The 18,924-nt window shown below is 38.9% G+C and overlaps 2 protein-coding genes across 2 annotated transcripts; one reads left to right on the forward strand and one right to left on the reverse strand.

Moving 5' to 3' along the window:
* LOC115814912 (gamma-glutamyl hydrolase) lies at nucleotides 1-2,890 on the reverse strand. The gene is made up of 9 exons (XM_030777884.1): nucleotides 2,791-2,890; nucleotides 2,221-2,335; nucleotides 2,067-2,117; nucleotides 1,885-1,969; nucleotides 1,587-1,725; nucleotides 1,121-1,227; nucleotides 778-868; nucleotides 326-463; nucleotides 1-122 (listed from the first exon to the last, which is right to left on the reverse strand). The coding sequence occupies exons 1-9, from the start codon at nucleotides 2,888-2,890 to the stop codon at nucleotides 1-3; spliced, it is 948 nt and encodes a 315-aa protein (XP_030633744.1).
* Nucleotides 2,891-4,001: 1,111 nt separating this feature from the next.
* On the forward strand, nucleotides 4,002-7,463 carry lsm3 (LSM3 homolog, U6 small nuclear RNA and mRNA degradation associated). The gene is made up of 4 exons (XM_030777746.1): nucleotides 4,002-4,022; nucleotides 4,491-4,601; nucleotides 4,902-4,997; nucleotides 7,089-7,463. The coding sequence occupies exons 1-4, from the start codon at nucleotides 4,002-4,004 to the stop codon at nucleotides 7,167-7,169; spliced, it is 309 nt and encodes a 102-aa protein (XP_030633606.1). The 3' UTR covers nucleotides 7,170-7,463.
* Nucleotides 7,464-18,924: the final 11,461 nt, after the last annotated feature.

An 18,924-nucleotide genomic window follows, 5' to 3' on the forward strand; every position in this document is an offset into this window, starting at 1 on the left:
CTAGTCAAAGTAATAATTCTGCATGAAAATACTGCTGAGGCCTTTGAAAACAGGGGAATAGTTGTAAATGAGTGCCTCTTCCTCTTCTTTCTGGTCAAGGAAGCGGTGTTGACTTTTCATTGCTGCACAAAAAAAGAGAAATGGTGTGGTGAGGTGGTTAATCATGTAACACAAACTTAAACTGCAAACCACTTTATATCAGCAGCAAAACACAAACTCGCCTAAACATATTTGTCAATGTGTTCAGGTCCCCATCTAACAATGCCCTAAAATACACTCATCCACTTTGGACAACAAATTATTATGGTTTCAAACCGAGCCAAACCTTCTGAGACGAAGAAGCTGGCAGTGTAGAAGGATGCTTTGATGGCTGAGAGGGAGTGTATCATGCCTGGTTTATCGATCCACTCAAAGGGGCTCTTCTCTGGGTGCCACTGCACTGCGTAGAACGGGTAGCGGTAAGCTGTGACAAAGCAAAACAGCAAGCATTAGAGAGACATTTCTGGACTTGCATTAAAACACCTTTCTTTTACATTGTGTTAGCTTTACATATTGACCGAGTGATTACTATTCATATTAGTGCACTTGTTACACTATCACACACTACCACCAAAATGCATTTTGATGCAAACAGTATTTAGACTATGTTTTTTCCAATTAAATGAATTATCAGAGAATATGCATAAGTCATGTTTTGTACATGCAGATGTATATATGAGAGAGAGGAAGAAGGGGAGAGAAAGCGAGAGCGTGTGCTGGCACAAACTCAAGCTCTACCTTCCATAGTTGAAATGAACTCTTTTCTTCCATCTGTGTTTGTGGTTAGGATTCTATAGAAACGCTTCAGCTTGGCATTTCGGGTATAATTCTGTTGAGCGGATGACAGAGTTCTTAAAATGACACAGTTTAATATTTGCACTCAATTCATAGAAACAACTGCACCATGAATCATCAACATTTCAACCTCCTGTTTAGGCAGGTTGTGCAAAAAGAGACAAAAAAAAGGAACCATGTGAGGTTTTATGCCTTTTACCTCTTAGTTTGTGATGAAACAGATGATGGCTATTATGAAACTCATCACATTTTGTGCTGGTTTTCACAAAATAAATATTACTTATACCTGCACTGAGAGACTCCAGCTATGGAAGTTGGAGGTAATGTTTTCCTGTGCCAGGGATAAGAGAAGGTCTTTCGGGAAACTCTTGAACAGCCGACTATTCTCTGCACCTGTGCATAAAGTGAAGAGATGCTTTGGGTTGCGATCAGTATCAATGTGTTCAGGAATTGTATTCAAAGCATTTTTTGTTTTAAAAAAAAGGATCTTTTAAAAATGTTCAGCCACTGGTTATGAATCAGAGTCTCTCCAAGTAAAAGCAAAACATCTCTCACATTTGATTTCTTTTATAAAAAGTAGCAGAGAGGTATCATGGAAAATCTACTCAACCATTACACATGACTTCAGAAGAGACTTGAAAACGCCAAAGCACATCAGCATCACCCCTATTAAATTTCATTTTGCAAGACTTAGCAACAGTCCATTAGACTAGTCTAGACATAGAAAGATAGAGAGAATGAGAACTCTCTACCTAGAGCAAAGGTGAGCGGTAGAGCAACTGCTTTGGTATCAGTTAATGTCAACAGGTTTTTATTGCTGGTAAGAACAGTCAATTGCTGAAATCCCTGGCATGTTCCCCATATAGGAAAATAATCGGATGCATCATTTGCCTGAAACAGGAGCACAAACAGCACATCAAACAAGAACGATGTCCGACAGAAGACAACCACTGCTTACATTTTATTGCAAAATTCTACCAATTGTAATTGTAATTGTGATTACCAAGAAAATTGCAATGAAAGAGGACCGTCAATGAGAAGAATCGTTACCTTTATTGCCAGATCATAGAAAATCTTTGATACCCTGCTAAACTGCGACTTCTGAATATCTACATTTCCACCCGGCAACAGCAACCTGCAGGAAATTGTCAAGCCAATGAATTTACGCTGAAGAACCATAATAAAAATTACACGTAAAACATTCATGAATATGTACTTAAAAGCCTACACACCCATTTATTGCATTGAAAATCTTAACATAGTCCTCATAACTGCCGGTTATCCTGTAAAAAAAACACACATTGGATTTCACAAATTTGAGAATTCTGTCTTAAAACATTCGCGGGAAATAAATGGCAATATACGACATATATGAAGACAGCTTACCTTATGGGCACAACCCTAGCACCGGCTGATTCTAGATATTTCACATACGAGGCTGCGATATAGGAAGGTCCTTGAGCATGAGGGTCCCCAATAATATTCTCCTGAGCTAAAACACCTGCTCCGAAAAACAATAAACGGAAGAAAGAATGTAAAGTAGGGATTCTATAAGGTACCAATACCTCCGGACTAGCCTATAGGATCATAACGTATTTAAAGAATGCAGCACTCAAATTTGAGAAGTTCGGCTTTATTGTCTTGCTCATTTTACGTGAAAACCATCCGTTTTCACATTGTACGTGCTAATCGCGCAATAAGGACATTGGTCCCAGAGACGATGGGATTCCCGAACATTCCATATATTCCAAAAACTACAGCGCTTTATTGAAAAGATTTTTCAGCTATCAGTCTCAAAGCAAGGCACTAAATTGATGACTGCCCACAGTGAGCACAAATAAATTACAATTATGTAATGTCTATATATAGGCTATATATATACACATCCGCGCATAAGAGTCACACATAGATAAATAACAGTGGCCTCACATATGGCAGTTCCTGAATGCTGCTTACCTATTACAGGTCTATAATTCAAGTTATCCCTGCATGCCGATGGAATGAACAACCCGCAAAGGTAAGCGGCTAGCACCGCAAAAACAACCTGGGCACACATCCACTTTAGGTTTCAAACCAAATAAAACCGAAATAAAAATGTCAGAAATTCTGTTAAAAACGTCCGTGCTGCCAGTGAACTCCCGAGTACGTAAACTATATAGTAAATACAATAGAAGGATATCGCGGTTTCGCCTGTTTCCAGCCGCTTGTCACGTTTGCGCAGATGCTTAACTGTCACCGCGTATAGCTTTCAGTGTGATAGGCGCCTCGTATGGCCATGCAATCAAAATGCTTAAAGTGCCCTCCCTGCGGTTTTAAAGATGTAAATTTACTCCCATGTCAAACAGTGAGGATGCCGCCACCAAATCTTATTTCATATGAGTTCCGATAGGTTTTTTTTTTTATTGTTTGTTTTTTTTTGCTTGCTTTAATGCAACATTTTCGCACAAGACTTGTCAGGTGTATGTACTTAAACAGGAATGTATTACAGAGAAGCAGCAACCACTTAAAATTTCACTTAATTCTGCACGTGTTCGCAATTATTTCGTCCAGGCTTTGAATTTGGTATATCAGACGTCTTGCGCTCATCACTTCAGAGACATGTCACCTCTCTTGGAACTTCAGGTGTGTTTATGAGAATAAGTAAATCGGTGAAATTAATACCAGCTTCAGGACTTGATGGCTTGGATATTAAATCTACACACAAATTTTCAATATAAAGATACAAAAAAAAAAAAAAAAAAATAGATGAGAAGGATTTTGTACAGTAGGGCTTTGGTAATCGAGGTGTTTGTGAATTTATGCACAACGTTCACAAGTTTCTTGAAACTAACTTTTAATTACAATGACTGTCATAAAGAAAGTGTTTAGTTTTAAACTGAGCATATTTTTATATGAGGGACATACATATCGGAACATGCATACATAGTAAGCATGCGTGAACTGTTCATTGCAACTGATAGAATTTAGCTTTTAACGCTGTTCTAAGAGTAGATGATCCCGATCGGAATCCATATCTTAACGGTACCGTTTGAGGAGCAAGACCATGGAAATGTGACAGATGCCAAGCAGCGTAATTTCTAGCAAAGCAATAACGGGAGAATATGAAACCTCGCGTGTTTTGAATCAGGGAGCGAAGTTTTCAGTTGCATTTTGGGTATTCGGCAAACATGGCGGATGAAGTTGAGCAGGTTGGTTACAATTGTGCCGAATATTCTCAGTGTACAGGCACTCGTAGCTCACAAACCAAGAGTATATTAATCATGTTGACTGCTTGGGGTCGGTCCTCTGGAAGCAGAGTCGTGCATATATTTATTTTTATCTTGTTATAATCGCAGTACTTCATTGACACACGCCTCAGAAGTTTTAATAGCAAACCAGTTCACTTATTTCCCGCCTTGGTTTAAATGACACAGATAGCTTGAAGCAATTTATCTTTTGTTTACTTCAGCGTCGATGTATGTGTTTTCCATGAAATGTGCATATTATGTAGCTATACCGCATGTGCATTCTACAAACGGACCTTTGCTTTAGCGTCGGCTAACTCTTCACTACTTATTACCAATACGTGCTGTCGCATGGAAGTTACACACACCTATATACCTATGGTTCATTATGTCACGTGCTTTCATCGCTTTGGTGTTTATTTCCTATTACAGCAACAAACCACAAATACTGTTGAAGAGCCGCTGGACCTCATCCGACTGAGTTTGGATGAGCGAATTTACGTGAAAATGAGAAATGACAGAGAGCTTCGCGGAAGATTACATGTAAGTTATATCATAAACGTATTATTTTGAATTCTGTGTCTTTCTTCCACGGGCATCGTAGAGTTTCTCAAATAACTTTTCTGGATTTAACTCGATGCTCTGACGTTGTGGTTGCATCCATATTAAAACATGGAACGTATTTGAAAAGTTCGGCCTTCCTTAATGTCATTTTAAATACACACATTTATCAATAAACTACGCTTGCAAAGAGCATAAAGGTACCAGTGTTTTGTATTGAAGATATAAGAAATGTAGCTGATTGTGTTTTGAACTGAGTTGTTTTGCTGATTCTACTTTTAGGCTTACGACCAGCATTTAAACATGATTCTGGGTGATGTTGAGGAGACTGTTACTACAGTAGAGATTGATGAAGAGACATATGAGGAAATATACAAGGTAAATTACATGCTAAAAAGTAATATAACGGAGGGTATCAGTGTCTCTCATTGTTTGTCTTTTTATGTTGTTACTGAAAGTCCCACCCATTATTTTGCAACTCTGTGAACTCACAGCTTGTGCTAAGGTGTTTTATATCCTATTGTGTAAAACAAACAACCACAGATACAAAGCAGAGATGCCCAGCACTCTTTAAATACATGTTCTGGAGCTCTTGGTTAACAAGGCTCCAGACGAACAGTTCCTGCATATGCCACTAGTATGACTAATGTTTTATGTTGTTGGCACCATCGCACGATGAAGTTGCAGAAAATTGTAGTCCATTGTCATTCATGCAGCCTAAAGCATTGACCATCAGACACAAAAGCAGATAACTTTCCACAAATGAGGGATCCTGTTTGTTGCTCCTGAGTCACAAGCATTGCAAAATTACTGTGAAAATGAATGTGAGATGAATTAAAGAAAAATATGAAAGGATTGACTTTCACCGGTGGCCAGCGATCAAACAAGTGCAGAAGACACAGTTAAAATCTGTGAGCATGGGTATAAACTACAAGACACTACTGTTTGTCAATCCAAGCAGTGGTTTTAGGCTGAAAACTATGTAGATACTGCAGCCTGACCTATGTAGAATAAAGAAGAAAAAAAAAAATCCAAATTTTGCCACTGCCCTGATGTGACTACATAAAATTTTACCTTCTGCAGAAAGAATAAGTGATTGGCCACAGTCTGGAGACCTTTTCTTTTTGAAAGATCTTTACTAGCTTTGGTTCTGCAGTGGTTTCACTGCAACACCTTACCTTCTCATAAGACTTTTGAAGCACGTGAAGTTGTCATGGTTACTGAGCCTGCTGCTTTTGCTGAAGTGAAGGACAGAAAAGTAGCACATTTGTTCAGGAACAAGTAATGCTAAAAATAAGTTTTCATAAAGAAAGAAACTAAGGGTGTAACTAAGACAGGACTCATTTCCTCTTGAGACATCTTTTTTTTCCCACGGTGGCTCAGTGCTGAGCACTGTTGCCTCACAGCAAGAAGGCCCTGGGTTCAAATCCTTTCTATGTGAAGTTTGCATGTTCTCCCCATGTTTGTGTGGGTTTCCTCCGGGTGCTCCGGTTTCTTCCTACCACAAAGACATGCATGCCAGGATTAGTACTCCTGTCAGTGACCTTGACCTAGACACTGGCAAAACGATGTTGTTCCCTGAGCGGCGGCAACTGCCCACTGCTCCTAGCTCATAGTGTGTGTCTCACTGCTCTACTGTGTGTGTGCTCACTGGTGTTAGAGGCTGCATTTCACTGCGCTGTGTGTGTGTGTGACAAATAAAGTACTACCTCTTCTTCTTCCATCAAACATTTTTATGTAGTTTTACGATGAACACATCTGATTCTTTATAAGAACTTCAAGACTGGGTAGATTTTTTAAAGGAGATTTATACATATAGACAGCTTCATTAAATTCATTAATTACAAATCTTTGACGAAGAAGTGTGCAGTGTACTTCTGAAAAGAGATGTTTTGAGCTTGTCTCCAGTTTAGTCACGTTAAGACCCGCTGTGATTGTCCTATCTGTTGCCTGACAGTGTATTGCATGTCTCTTATTGGAGCCTTCCGTGCCAGCTCAGATCAGTGTTTTGAGAATTTCCCAATCATACTTGGAGGCTTTGCAGTTTTCAGCTTTGATCTAGGATGTGACGATAGGAAAATGCACTGATGTTTGAGGCAAAATTCAGAACTGCTCATTCTGATGTGAAAGCAGAAGTCTCATATTTGTGAGAAACTGCCAGTTCCTTTGATACAGCCACACTGGGCCCAGCACCAGTCTCCGCTTTAAATCAAGTGTTGCCAGGGTTTGGCTGTTCAAAGCAGCCTTTTTTTTTATGTGTATATAGATTGATTGAAGACAAACATAAAACTCTATTATGTGAGTAGCGAAGGCCCAGTCTGTTAATGTACTGTCAGTTCACAGTCAATGTTGCTGTTTGTGTTTTCAGGAGATAATGATGAAAAACCCATGATGCTGTTGGATGAAGTAAACTTTGAATCTTTTGGTGTCTGAGCTTTTAATGACTTTGAGTGATATTTTGCTTTTCAGTCGACGAAGAGGAACATTCCCATGCTTTTTGTCCGTGGAGACGGTGTGGTGCTGGTGGCCCCGCCCCTGAGGGTTGGATAGATCCCATTGGACGGCTGAACTCTCAGAATCATGGGGAGCTTTGATGTGTACTTTGTTTTGTGAATGGCGGATACTGCTTACTATGGTATTTTCTTTTTTATAAACTACATATGCTAAGGTTTCTATTTGGATAACTATCCCACTTTTGTCATTATTGTTGATCCCTGACTCACATGGCACTTATGTTAGGTGTTTATGGGTTTTGTATATTTGAGTTCATTACTCTTGGAATTACGGATGTTCCTAAGATGCGTTGATATTTTCATGTAATGCAATAAAGATAAATACCACAGATATGTTTTGTTTTTGTTTTTCCTTTCCTGCACCTAACACTGCTATCAAATCAGCATTGTACTCCCAGTGATAATTTACTGTGATTTGACACTGCATTGAATTGTATTCATTTTAAAGATGAACATTTTTTTGCTGTCCAGCTTGAATATTTTTGAATTCTATATACATATATATAGAGAGAGAGAATTTGTTAAACGTTCATTCTGCATTTCCTTAAAAATATCAAAATAAGACCTAACAACTTAATGTGCCATGCAGTAACACAGTTAGTGGTTGTAATAAGTCTGATTTTGTACAAGACAGACATACAATCTGCCTTTGTCTTTTGTGACTGACATCTCTCCAGCAGATGGCGCTGCCTCCACATGTCACACTCTGCACTCTTTCAACAGGGAGAGGCGCTAAAGAGCCACCAAAGCTGTATTTGTTTCTTTCACTGCAAAAAATTGATTTCATTTCCTTTGATTGTGATGTTTTGTGAGCTTATCAAAATACCTGAAAAGCTCAGCCATGATTTTTAAATTCCATATGAAATACAATGGCACAAAACTGAATGCTGTTCAGCTAGTTTAATGACGTTTTATAGCAGGGAAAAGTTGAAATGCTTTGCAATATAGCTTGTGATGTCTTTACTGTACACAATGCAACTACTTACATGTATACTTGATGTTGTTTATAAGACAGTTTCATTTATTAGTTTGTATATAACATCTCCCAAAGTACTGGTATCACATCATTTTCGAATTTTAAACATCTTGTTTTTCAAGGTATAAAACTGGGGGGAAAAGTACATTTTACAGAATTGTTTTTTTTCTTTTTTTAAGTCCCATGATTAAATCATTCATGAGAATGAAACAGGACCTCTACATCCAGAACAAGTCTTCCCACAGCCTAAAAATATCCTGGACGGAACTGTTTATTACCAAATATAGCTGAGATTGGGAGTGGGCCAGCCTTGATATAGTTATGAGGCATGTGAACCTCACCAGGAGAGACCCATACAATCCCACTCTTTCCAATAACAAGCCGATGCTTTCAAACAGAGTGGCTCTAAAACCAACTGTGTGTCTTACCATGACGGATATCTCAACAAAAGCCACCCTCTGGCATGTACATACTGTACTCTGTGAATGAGGCTTGTATAAAAAAAGTTGTAGTACAGTACCATTAACCCAAAAACAAGGACAGACTAAAAATGCAATATACTTATTATTATTATTATTATTTTTTAATTGTATTAACTTATTTTTGTTCAGTTCAGTTATGTGATCGTCCATTAACGTAATATAATGCCTTGTTTTTCTAACAAAGTCCAATGTGAAATTTTTATTTATTGCACTGGAATACTCAGTGGAAACAGTGGGTGATTTATATGTGGAAGGAATTTTAGGACTTCCAGTACTTATCAGTGATGTGCTATTCAAACTAGAAGCAAATGTGATGTCTCTGACAGCCCTCTATCATCTCCGAGAAATCTCCTTTTGCTCTGTAAATGTACGGTTGTCAGAGTTCTGTTACTGGGAGAGTCATTTATTCGGTTTACTGCGAATGGAAGCATGTGTAACCTCTCCCCAACCTTCCCTTTGGTGGGTGTGTCACTTCACATTGCATACAGGTTGTTAAGCTTCACGTACATTACATAAGCGATCACTGGGGAACAGCTGTGTGATTCAAACATGTGAGCAGTAATGTTGGTTCAGCTGATCAAAATATGATATAACGAAGCTCAAAAAAAAAAAAAAAAAAGGCCCCAGAGGTGTGTAAATGCTAAAGGCCTTGAATCATATGATTTATGTATGCGATTATGTGCTTGCTTATCTCTGTCATTTTTTTCCCCGATGTTATTACAATAGACCATATCCCCATCTGTCTGCTTGCCGAATTACAGATGTGAGTCTGAAAAATGATATAAGTTGTCCCAGAGGCTATTCAAATACAGCAGCTGCTTTATTTCTGCAGAGGAATGCACATGGTTTCCATCAGTTCAAAAACAACCAAAACAAAACAAAAACAACAGTCCCAGAAAAATAAGACCTGCTTAATCCCAAATTGGTATACATTAGCTGATGCATACTGGTGTGTCATGGTGGGTCATTATTTTCTTTATGCGTATACGGTAAACCAGTCGGTCAGACCAATTGTTAAAGTGTTAAAATTCCTCTGTACTTCTATAATAGAAGCTCATTAGTATATAGGTGTTAAGGTAGTCCAGTATAACCAGTGCTTTCAGCTGACATGAGAAGCGTTAAGTGGTTCACAGCCTGGAAGATGAGATCACAGGTCTACACACTTCCAGGGAAGTGTCTGTGGCCTAATCTGGTTTGTCCCTCATGTCTCCAGGAATCCCTCTAAGCAGGAAACAGCTGCACGTTCATAGGACAGATTTAGAGTTGGGGATTGTTGGCAGTCATTATTATTAAAACACTCATATTCATACACGCACACACAAAGTGTGTAACATCACACAGGATCCCTGGTATTCCCACCAACACTTGACCGCATTAACAAAAGTATTAGAAGGGAACTAACTAAAGTGCCTGTCCTGTTATTTGTAATGGTGTGCTGATTGCTCAACAAACAAGGTGAAAGGAAACAAATGAACTGTCACTGTCCAGTGAGCTGTACTACAACACTGATAAGTTATATTTTAAAGCACTGTAACCAATGAATGTATGCTATAAATGCTAACTGAAAACACTATATCATGCTATGCTGCAGTTCCTTAATATGATACATTTCAAAGTATGGGTCAGATCAAGAGCAAATCAGGGACAGGTTCATATTTAGAAGATTTCTTTTCATGGTTTCTTAATGACTTTTAACATCAGGTCTCCCTCACACCCACACACACAAACCAAACTCAAAATAAGTACTAAATAGATTAGTTCACAAAAATATTATTTACCTCAAACCATAATATTGTGCTACAGATTCTGCATAGGTTTTCTTCCATTCCCCTCTTTGCTATTTACTACTGAGCTAAATGCTTCCTGTTTTGTGTCCTCGATTTCAGAAAGCTTGGTTTTAAACCACTAAAAATAATGAATTGGAGCTCTGCTATGTAATTGAAGAACATTCGTTCCCTCAGACTTTAAGAAATATCTTGGGGTTTTGGTTTAGAGGTCAGCTCAATTACGATATAGTGCATTCTGTTGAGGATTTCACAAAATTTGTTATTTAAAAATTGCAATATCGAGTTGATGTTTTCCACCACAGGCATCAGGATCTTACCTCAAGATATCCAGCTGATTGCTTGCTTGTCCAGACACAGACAGATTTTTTTCAGCAGTTATCCTGGTTTTGCATATTAGTAAGTACAAAAAGGACAGCAATTTCCACTGTTGACAGTTTTGAGCAGATAAGTGTGGAAAATCACAGTGAACAACTGTGAAAAACATTCAGGCTGTAATCCATAATTTTTGGTAGAAAAAACTAAGTTGTGATGTGGTCTGGAAAGAGGCTGATTATTTTATTTTGGCTTTATTCTTAGGATTTATTCATTTGTTTATTTTAATAGCTGTCTCTTCTCCACTGTTTTGCAAACTACACAATTCTGACCGGCCATTGAATGAACAGTGATTATTTTTATAAAATGACCTCTGACAAATGATTACTGTTTCACACACGCTGTTTCCATTATGTGCTCCTGGGGATATAAACACAAAAACCTCATCTTCAACAATTTCAAAGATGCCCCCCTCTAACATTGAGCTTTTTTTCCCATTAAAGGAAATGTCCTGTTAAACTTCAACAAACAGTAGGCGTAAGTCTCAGGGCAGCAATAACAGAGCTAGCTAGCAAAAACCTTTGTTTATGATTACAATGTGGTTGCTAAGAAAATAAATTTGCTAGTTGTGGTTGCTAGTTGAAGTTGGACAGGCAACTCACGCTACCATCAACTAGCATGAATGCAACTTGCCTTCAGTAATTAGCTTGTCTTATAAGCTTGTCCTGACGTGAACGCTATAAACACACAAAACAGCCTAAATACATTATAAATGTCCCCATGAAATATCCCAACAGTTATTTACAGAAACAAAACCCTAAATAGGTCACAGCTAAAATGAAGCCAAGTGGAACCCAAATAGAATAGGATGTAGGTTCAATGCACTTTGTCTTAGATTCTACAAGGTCCTAGCACCCTGTTGAAAGGATGCAACACCATTCTTCTGAACTGAAAAAGCCCTGAAATATGGTTTATCTTGTTTTCACACTCATCAAATCATTCAGTGACCGTTTGTGTCATGTGGACAGGAGTATTGTCGTCCTGGAAGAGACCACACCCACTGGGATAGAAATGCATCAGTATCAGAAAAAGGTCATGCCCAAGAATGTCCTTATATTTGTGGGGTGTTTAATTTGCTCTCTTTCAATGGGACTAAAACCATGCCAGGAAAATGCACTTCACTTCATGATACTGCCAACAAAACCGTCCCCCTTTGGAAATATGCACTCAGGTTTGTTGGTTTCTTCTGAGGTGAGCCACCTGTGTCCTGTGCCCACAATCGTTTGACTTTATTCCACATCTCAGTAGGTCTTTGCCTATTTTTCGCACCACTTGGATTATTTGCATTGCTTGTCTGTTCCCCTTTGCATTTTGAACCAGTGCAGATGGAGTAGGCACTTTCAGACATGGCTAGCTTAAGATGACTTTCTGCAACATCACCATGGTCACTGTTCCATGTCTTTGTCACTGAGATTCCTGTGTAATGTGTCATAGCAATCACTCCCTTTTCAAAGGTCTCTCTGTATCTTCTTTTCTTTAGCCATGGTAGCTGCACACACAGTTGAACACAACTGAGATGAATGTGACCTTCATCTGGGAAAGTGAGTGTGAACCATCGAGAAAAGTCAAGTCAAACTTGAATTTTGCGCACACTATAATTGACCCTACATGTCTAATGATAGACCTTGCAGTTGTAATGCATCCCACAACAGGTTGTACACATGTATGAGCACCTTATTATCTTTTGCCAACCAATAAAGGTCTTGTGGTTTTTAGAAACATTTTTAAAGATCTTAAAGGGTGTTATGACTAAATATGCTTTTATAGTAACCTTATACAGTCTGATAACTAATATTAGGTTAAAGCTGGGGCTCAAGGTGAATTGTTGGACTGTTGTCTAAAACCCAAAATATACATGTTTGTTTTCAACTCAGCTTATATTTAAATAACATTTACAAATGCATGTAATTTTTCGTATCCGTAAGTTATTCAGCAACATTTCCCGCTCTTCCAAATGGGTCCAAATTAATAACCCAGAGGAATTTACTATGTGCACCCTGGAAACAGCACTACTCCACAACTTTATTACGTATACACGCTGCCAAAGCAAAGTTAGGAATGGGCTGCCTGCTCCTGCCAGTAAATTGTTGATAACCGGCCCAAACATATTAAGAACAAGTTCCTTAGTAAACACAACCAGTATCCACCAGGTCACCTCAGTATTTTAGAGAAAACTGAACTGTGTAGGACAAAAATTTCACTGTTGGAGTTATACTATAGTGAGCTGCATTATGCTTCTTTTATTCATGCTTGACTCTCATGCTCAACTGAGTTAAATCTGCACTTAAAATACACATCCGTGAGACAAGTTCTGTAAATTAGCGTGACCCTGAAGGGTAGCAGAGAGGGAACTCTGACTCACGAGTTGTTTTCTCTAATTTAAGCTGGACACAAAATTACATAATAACTGTCTTAAAAAAAGATCACGACATGACTGCACAACACATGAACACTCTCATTTGAGACAAAGTGGAACCGAAACCTATTTCCTGTCAATAACTTTAATTGTAAGGATGACACAGGGCTGCACCAGTCAAAATAGTCTGTGTTTTGTATCTGTGAATAGAGATTTAAATCCTGCTAAAAAGCTATCCTAAGAAAAAGAGAGACAGATTCATTTGTAAGTTGTATTATAGCTCTTCATGGCTTCCAGGATATCTGAGAATGCTGTCTGTTCCTTGAACTGCAGTAAGGCTGCAATATTATGGAAACCTCTTTGTAAGGCCTTGTTTTAAATTCTGGTGTATGGAAATGAATGGAGGTTATTAGGCATTAAATTATAATATTCACTCAAAGAAATTCTTTCAGAGTGAAATATGGGGATTACAACTAAACACTGTTCTAAAAATAGGCCTCAGTTTAACTGATTTTATTGGGGACAACATTTCCAACTGGGTGGCAAAATATGATTGGTATTGTTAGAATGAGATTGGACAGTTTGGTTATGTCCTATAGTGTCATGATGTAAAACTATGTTATATTTGTTAATGCTCGGTGGATAAATATAATTTTCCCATGCAGGGATCTGAGAGGGCATGGAAATGTTTTTTCTCCTCAGTTTACTTTCCCAGTTTAAAACTAAGTCTTAACTTAGTCTTGACTTAACGGCATTGTAATGCAAGTAATGTAACATTTTGCATCAGAGAATGACACATAGGCATCTTTGACTTCTCCAGGGCAAATGGTCACATCCCCATCCTGCTCCACTCCCCCTTTCAGGAGCCGTGATGGCTGATTACAGGAACGGGGCAGTGAAATAAATGACAGGCTTAATCTGGGCAGGTCCTGTGTATCAAAGATCACAATACTTCAACACAATAACCAGGACTTAAAATAATAAAAAAAATGCATGAAAAGCAAGATACAGAGTGAGGCAAAAAAAAAAAAGCTTCCATGGCTGATGAAGGTTATCAGTAGTGTCTGTACTCTGGACAGCGCTTGTTTTGGGACACATGCTTCCCAGGATCCAGACACGTGTGGATGACAGAGAACAGTTCATGGGGCTCAGACACAGACATGCCGGAATGCATACACACTGTTCACCAAAGCATGCTCTTTATCTCCGCTTCTTTCTCAATTAGTAAGCCCCCCCTTACCCCATGCCAACCCCCCCTCCCTACCCCTGGCCCTCATTCAGGGCCGACATTGGACTAATTCCCCACATATTTTCCGGTGCTTTTGCTCAAAACATTCGAATCGGAACAGCAAGTGGATACGGTTCTTTGTGTGGAGCTAAACTTTAGAAGCCATTGTTTGTGGAAGGTTAATCATATGCCGCAGCAGGCCTGGCTCCCCTGGCATATTCCCTTTGTTTGCACGGTAGACAATAGAAGAGATAACTGTGTAAGTCACGCTGTGTATGACAGAGTGTGGCCTCCCTCTGTTCCTATGTTCTCATGAGGCAGGAGTTCTTAAGGGTTTTTGTTTGGGTCTGTTAAAACAAAGATGGGCCCTGGTGCAAAAACAGCAGTTAACAGTACAGATGTATTATCTTGCTCTGCTGCACATATCAATAACAAACCCGTGAGTCACGACTGAAACTTCCCTCGTCCATTGTCCCCCGATGTGTTTTGTTCAGCTGAAAAATGTGCTGAAGTATCAAAAGGACTTCTATATTTAACCAATGCATACCATCCTGAACTTTTTGTTTCATTTTGTTTTGTTTTTAACAAATTTGTCTATTTCTCCCTTGGGCACATGAGAGAAACACATCACATTTAGACAGATAAGATATAGCAAGTCACTATTTACATTAGCTATCCTTGTAAATGTGGTGAGTTACTGCATATTATCTGTGTAAACTTTATGGTGTCCTCAGCAAATCATCAAATTGTTGTAATCAGTGCAGAACTTACAATTAAAGGACCATTGTACAATAATCAAAGCCCATTACATTATGTTTATGGTATTGCAGTTATCATTATACATTGCTAAAATAAACATATGGAATGGAATAACAGATGATACTATCTGATACCATTAACATATATAATTGGCCTAGCATTTACTATATTGTAATGTTGACTGATGCAGTGGTGAGTAAATTACCATTCATAATCTTTATGCAGTATCCAAAACTGCATATTTTGCAGCATATATGGAAGCATATATGTATCGACGACGACTGTATTGAACATTGTTACAGTATAGTGTGGTTAACCGTGAAAACTTCCTGTACACCGAGCAAGCAGGCTCACAGCTCCTGCTAGACCCATAATTACAGAGTCGCTCCAAATTCAGCTGAAAAAGAAAAAGACGAAAAAAAGCTATTCAGAAAACTTTGTTTCTCCTGCCAAGTACATGTTATTCCCAAAATGTTTATTTAGACAAAAATTTTATTAACAGTTCAGACAGTTGGCTTTAGTGCTTTTTCGGTGTCTGGTAAAAATTATAGGCTTCTGATGGATAGGATTACCTTATTCAGGATGACAGTTGGTGTGTTTAAAAATGGACAACTACAGTCGTTTAAGCCAATCAGTGAATACCATAAGGAGTTAGCAGACAAACAAACTTATCTGTGATGAAATGTCAGCAGCTCTAAACAAAAACACTTCAGCTCTTTAGCATGACCAAAATAATGAATTTGCCATAATTCTGAATTAATACTGTTGAATGGGGAAGAGACATTATAGCTTTGGTACTTGCAGACTTTTGTATATGATTGACTGTAAACAAAGAGGCACATGGAGGCTGTGCACAGAAGGTGGCATTCACAGGAGAAAGCTGGGAAGGTCTATTCAAAATCTCAGCCAAAAGTTAATGATTTCCACAGGCATGGCTTAAGATTGATCATTCTTAAGACGAAAAAGATTACATATGGTTTATATCAGAATGATCACTAGAAGTGTCTTTTCGCCCATGACAAACTTAAAAACACAACCAAAAATGATACAAAAATGCAACTGCATGTCAAAGTTACAATGTGTCTAAACAGAGGAGACAGTCTTTGAATACAAGTGTTATTTTGACTTATTTTCAATGGCAATTAGAAGACAAAAGATGCAGTGACATAGGGAAAAGATGGGTAATTAGTATTGTAAGTTATTAGGGTTATGTTTGCTGTGGAGACAGAATGATGTTCTTTTAAATATCCAAACATATGGGCTGTTAATGTGATTCAGGGAATATATTTTACTTTTACGGGAAAAAACAAAAGAGCACAATAGAGGCAGCTGAGTAGCTGCTGTTTACCTGCTGGTACTGTTTCCAATGGTGTGAGACATGGGGTTGGGTTTGTCATTGACAAGGGATTTCGTACAGGTGTTTAGTGTGGGCAATCCACCAAGTTCAGTCGTCTGAGATTATATGCGATTGATTGTCATTCGGGGTGGACATTTTTTTTTCCCTAAGCAGATTAACTTGATGAGATCGGGGCGAGAAAAAATAGGTCAAAAACCTCAGGCACAACCGTTCGCTTGCTCGCCCGCACGCCACTGTTTCTCCAGACTCGCTGCAGCACAGAGAAAGCACAGAGATGCTTATGGTCTGACAGAGCTCATGGGTCAGCTCTTAGATAACACCAGCCAATGACAGGAAGATGTCCTGGACCCAAGGTGAGACGATTAAGAAGAGCCAAGGTCAGCTTATGTAACAGCCAGCACAAACAGTGGCTAATGATATTAGAGACACACACATTTATACACGTGTGCAGGTACACACAATAGCAGTGCTCACACACAGACACTGGCACATAGATTCAGGCATGTGTTGATAGATCAGACAGTACAGTAGCACGAACATGAAAAGGTGAGCAAATATAACCTACATACACATACTTGCAAATAGCATAGAGATACAAAAATAACCCAGTGACAGACAAATATACTCTTAGAAAGACTCGCAGATGACTGTAACCACATACAGACACTAACAGTGCATTCGTGCAGAGTTTTGCAGACGCATGGGCGAAGAGAAAAGTGTGGAATGAGTTTGTGTCCCGTCCAGTGGCTCTTACATTTTGTATTGAAGTAACAGAATGTACCAATAAAACCACCGTAAAAAGGTCTCTTAAACCAGGTTTTGTCTCTTGTTCAGATGCCACCATTTATGCACTGTTTTAGGTTGGCATGCGAAAATGCTCTAACGTCTGTATTATGCTCTTTGGCCATTTTATGCTTGGCTGACAGACACTGGCAAAGGTTATTCAATGATTTTTTTTTTTTTTGTTCCCATCCTGTTTTTCTCTTGTGTTACCAGCTCAAGTGTTTGTTTATGTCAAATATTTTACAGTAACTGTAAACACAATGACAGGCATTGGTCAGGAGCAGTCATTTTGAGTGAAACCGCAGTCCCGGGTAAACAAAGGTGCAGCGTGCTAATGACTCCCCTTAGTTTGGGAAGACACGATGCCTCAAACCCAGACAGCCATTAAAATGACTTTTAATAACACTCCTCTATCTACAGGGCATATGGAATTCATCTAGCAGATGAGGAGTCAGAGAATGCCTGAGCTCCCTGTGAGTGTCGTTCTCCATAGTTGTGGAGAAGTTTATGGGGAGGCTTTGCCCACGCTGGCACATACCGAGAAATAGTTTCGCCAGGATTAACATGCCATTCTTCCCAGGCACGTTTTGGAACATGCACTTTAGCAGAGGAGGGGAAGGGAAGGGAAGGGAAGGGAAGGGAAGGAGTCGGGGCCAGTTCGGGGACTGTTTAGGGGGGGAACTTTTGCCCGTTGTTGACTTGCATTGAAATTACATCCTCTCCCCTTTCAAGAGGCCTCATCTCAATTGCTCTCCCTAGACTTCATTTGTTCTACCCAGGCTTTAATTTATTAAATGAAAGCTCATTGTCCTCTTTGGACATCTACTAGCCATAGCAACTAGACTGTTGTTTTTTTTTTAAAGACTTTTCTTGCAGATTTACAGATTTGGGTCTTTGCCAGAGGAGATTCACAGGAATCTTGTCAGGTTTTAAAAACCTGGTAACCTGTTTAAAAAAAAACAAAAACAGCATGCCCCAGTGCATAGTAAATGCATAGTAAGAGTAAATGGGAAGTGCAAAATATACACCTAATGTAAATTAAATATTTATATTTTAAAAATACAACAGACAAGTTAAGATGAATACAGGACTGGATGATAGGGCAAAACTAGATGGCACTCACATGCTGCTGATATGAAAACTCTGGTTACAGCAATGAAGTATGAAGTTCAGCTAACACAGAGACAGTCTAGATATTTCTCACTCACCTGAAAGATGTGTACAATGAATGACTATCATAATAATGAATAACTATCTGAAGTCATTGAAGCTGAAGATGAATAGTGGCTAAAGGTTACCATCAAGTGATTCCAACAATGTAGCACGTATTAACACCGGACTGACTGAACAGACTGACCTCGGGGAAGAGATAGAACTTCCTGAAAGGACAGAACTTTGGTACAAGAGGCACCTGAAGTGAATGTAAAAAAAAAAAAAAATCTTGAGTTGTCACGTCTTCATCTGATTTATACCAGTGTGCTGAGAGAGGCCACGGCGGTGGCAAAAATGAAAAGAAGCGATGGCACGCGGATGACAGCCTGTGCATGTGATTGTTTACGAGGAATACAGTTTGCATTGTGCGTGTCGAGTTTGGTGAACCACGGACCATTAGCACTATGCAAAAATGGCCTTTTTTAGCTGAGAGTGGCACTGACAACTTTACTGCTTTACGGGCTTGTTTTTGAACTGGAG

Source organism: Chanos chanos, chromosome 6 (assembly GCF_902362185.1).
Source record: "Chanos chanos chromosome 6, fChaCha1.1, whole genome shotgun sequence".
Lineage (NCBI taxonomy): Eukaryota > Metazoa > Chordata > Actinopteri > Gonorynchiformes > Chanidae > Chanos > Chanos chanos.

What these genes read in the sequence shown, in the direction of transcription:
- LOC115814912 (XM_030777884.1), bottom strand. Translation starts at nt 2,890, where the DNA reads ATGTGTGCCCAGGTTGTTTTTGCGGTGCTAGCCGCTTACCTTTGCGGG. An exon ending in ATTTTCAATGCAATAAATGG is followed by an intron (nt 1,970 to 2,066) that starts GTGTGTAGGCTT and finishes AATTTCCTGCAG; the next exon opens with GTTGCTGTTGCCGGGTGGAA. An exon ending in TCTATGATCTGGCAATAAAG is followed by an intron (nt 1,726 to 1,884) that starts GTAACGATTCTT and finishes CTCCTGTTTCAG; the next exon opens with GCAAATGATGCATCCGATTA.
- lsm3 (XM_030777746.1), top strand. Translation starts at nt 4,002, where the DNA reads ATGGCGGATGAAGTTGAGCAG. An exon ending in AGCTTCGCGGAAGATTACAT is followed by an intron (nt 4,602 to 4,901) that starts GTAAGTTATATC and finishes TTCTACTTTTAG; the next exon opens with GCTTACGACCAGCATTTAAA. An exon ending in CATATGAGGAAATATACAAG is followed by an intron (nt 4,998 to 7,088) that starts GTAAATTACATG and finishes TTTGCTTTTCAG; the next exon opens with TCGACGAAGAGGAACATTCC.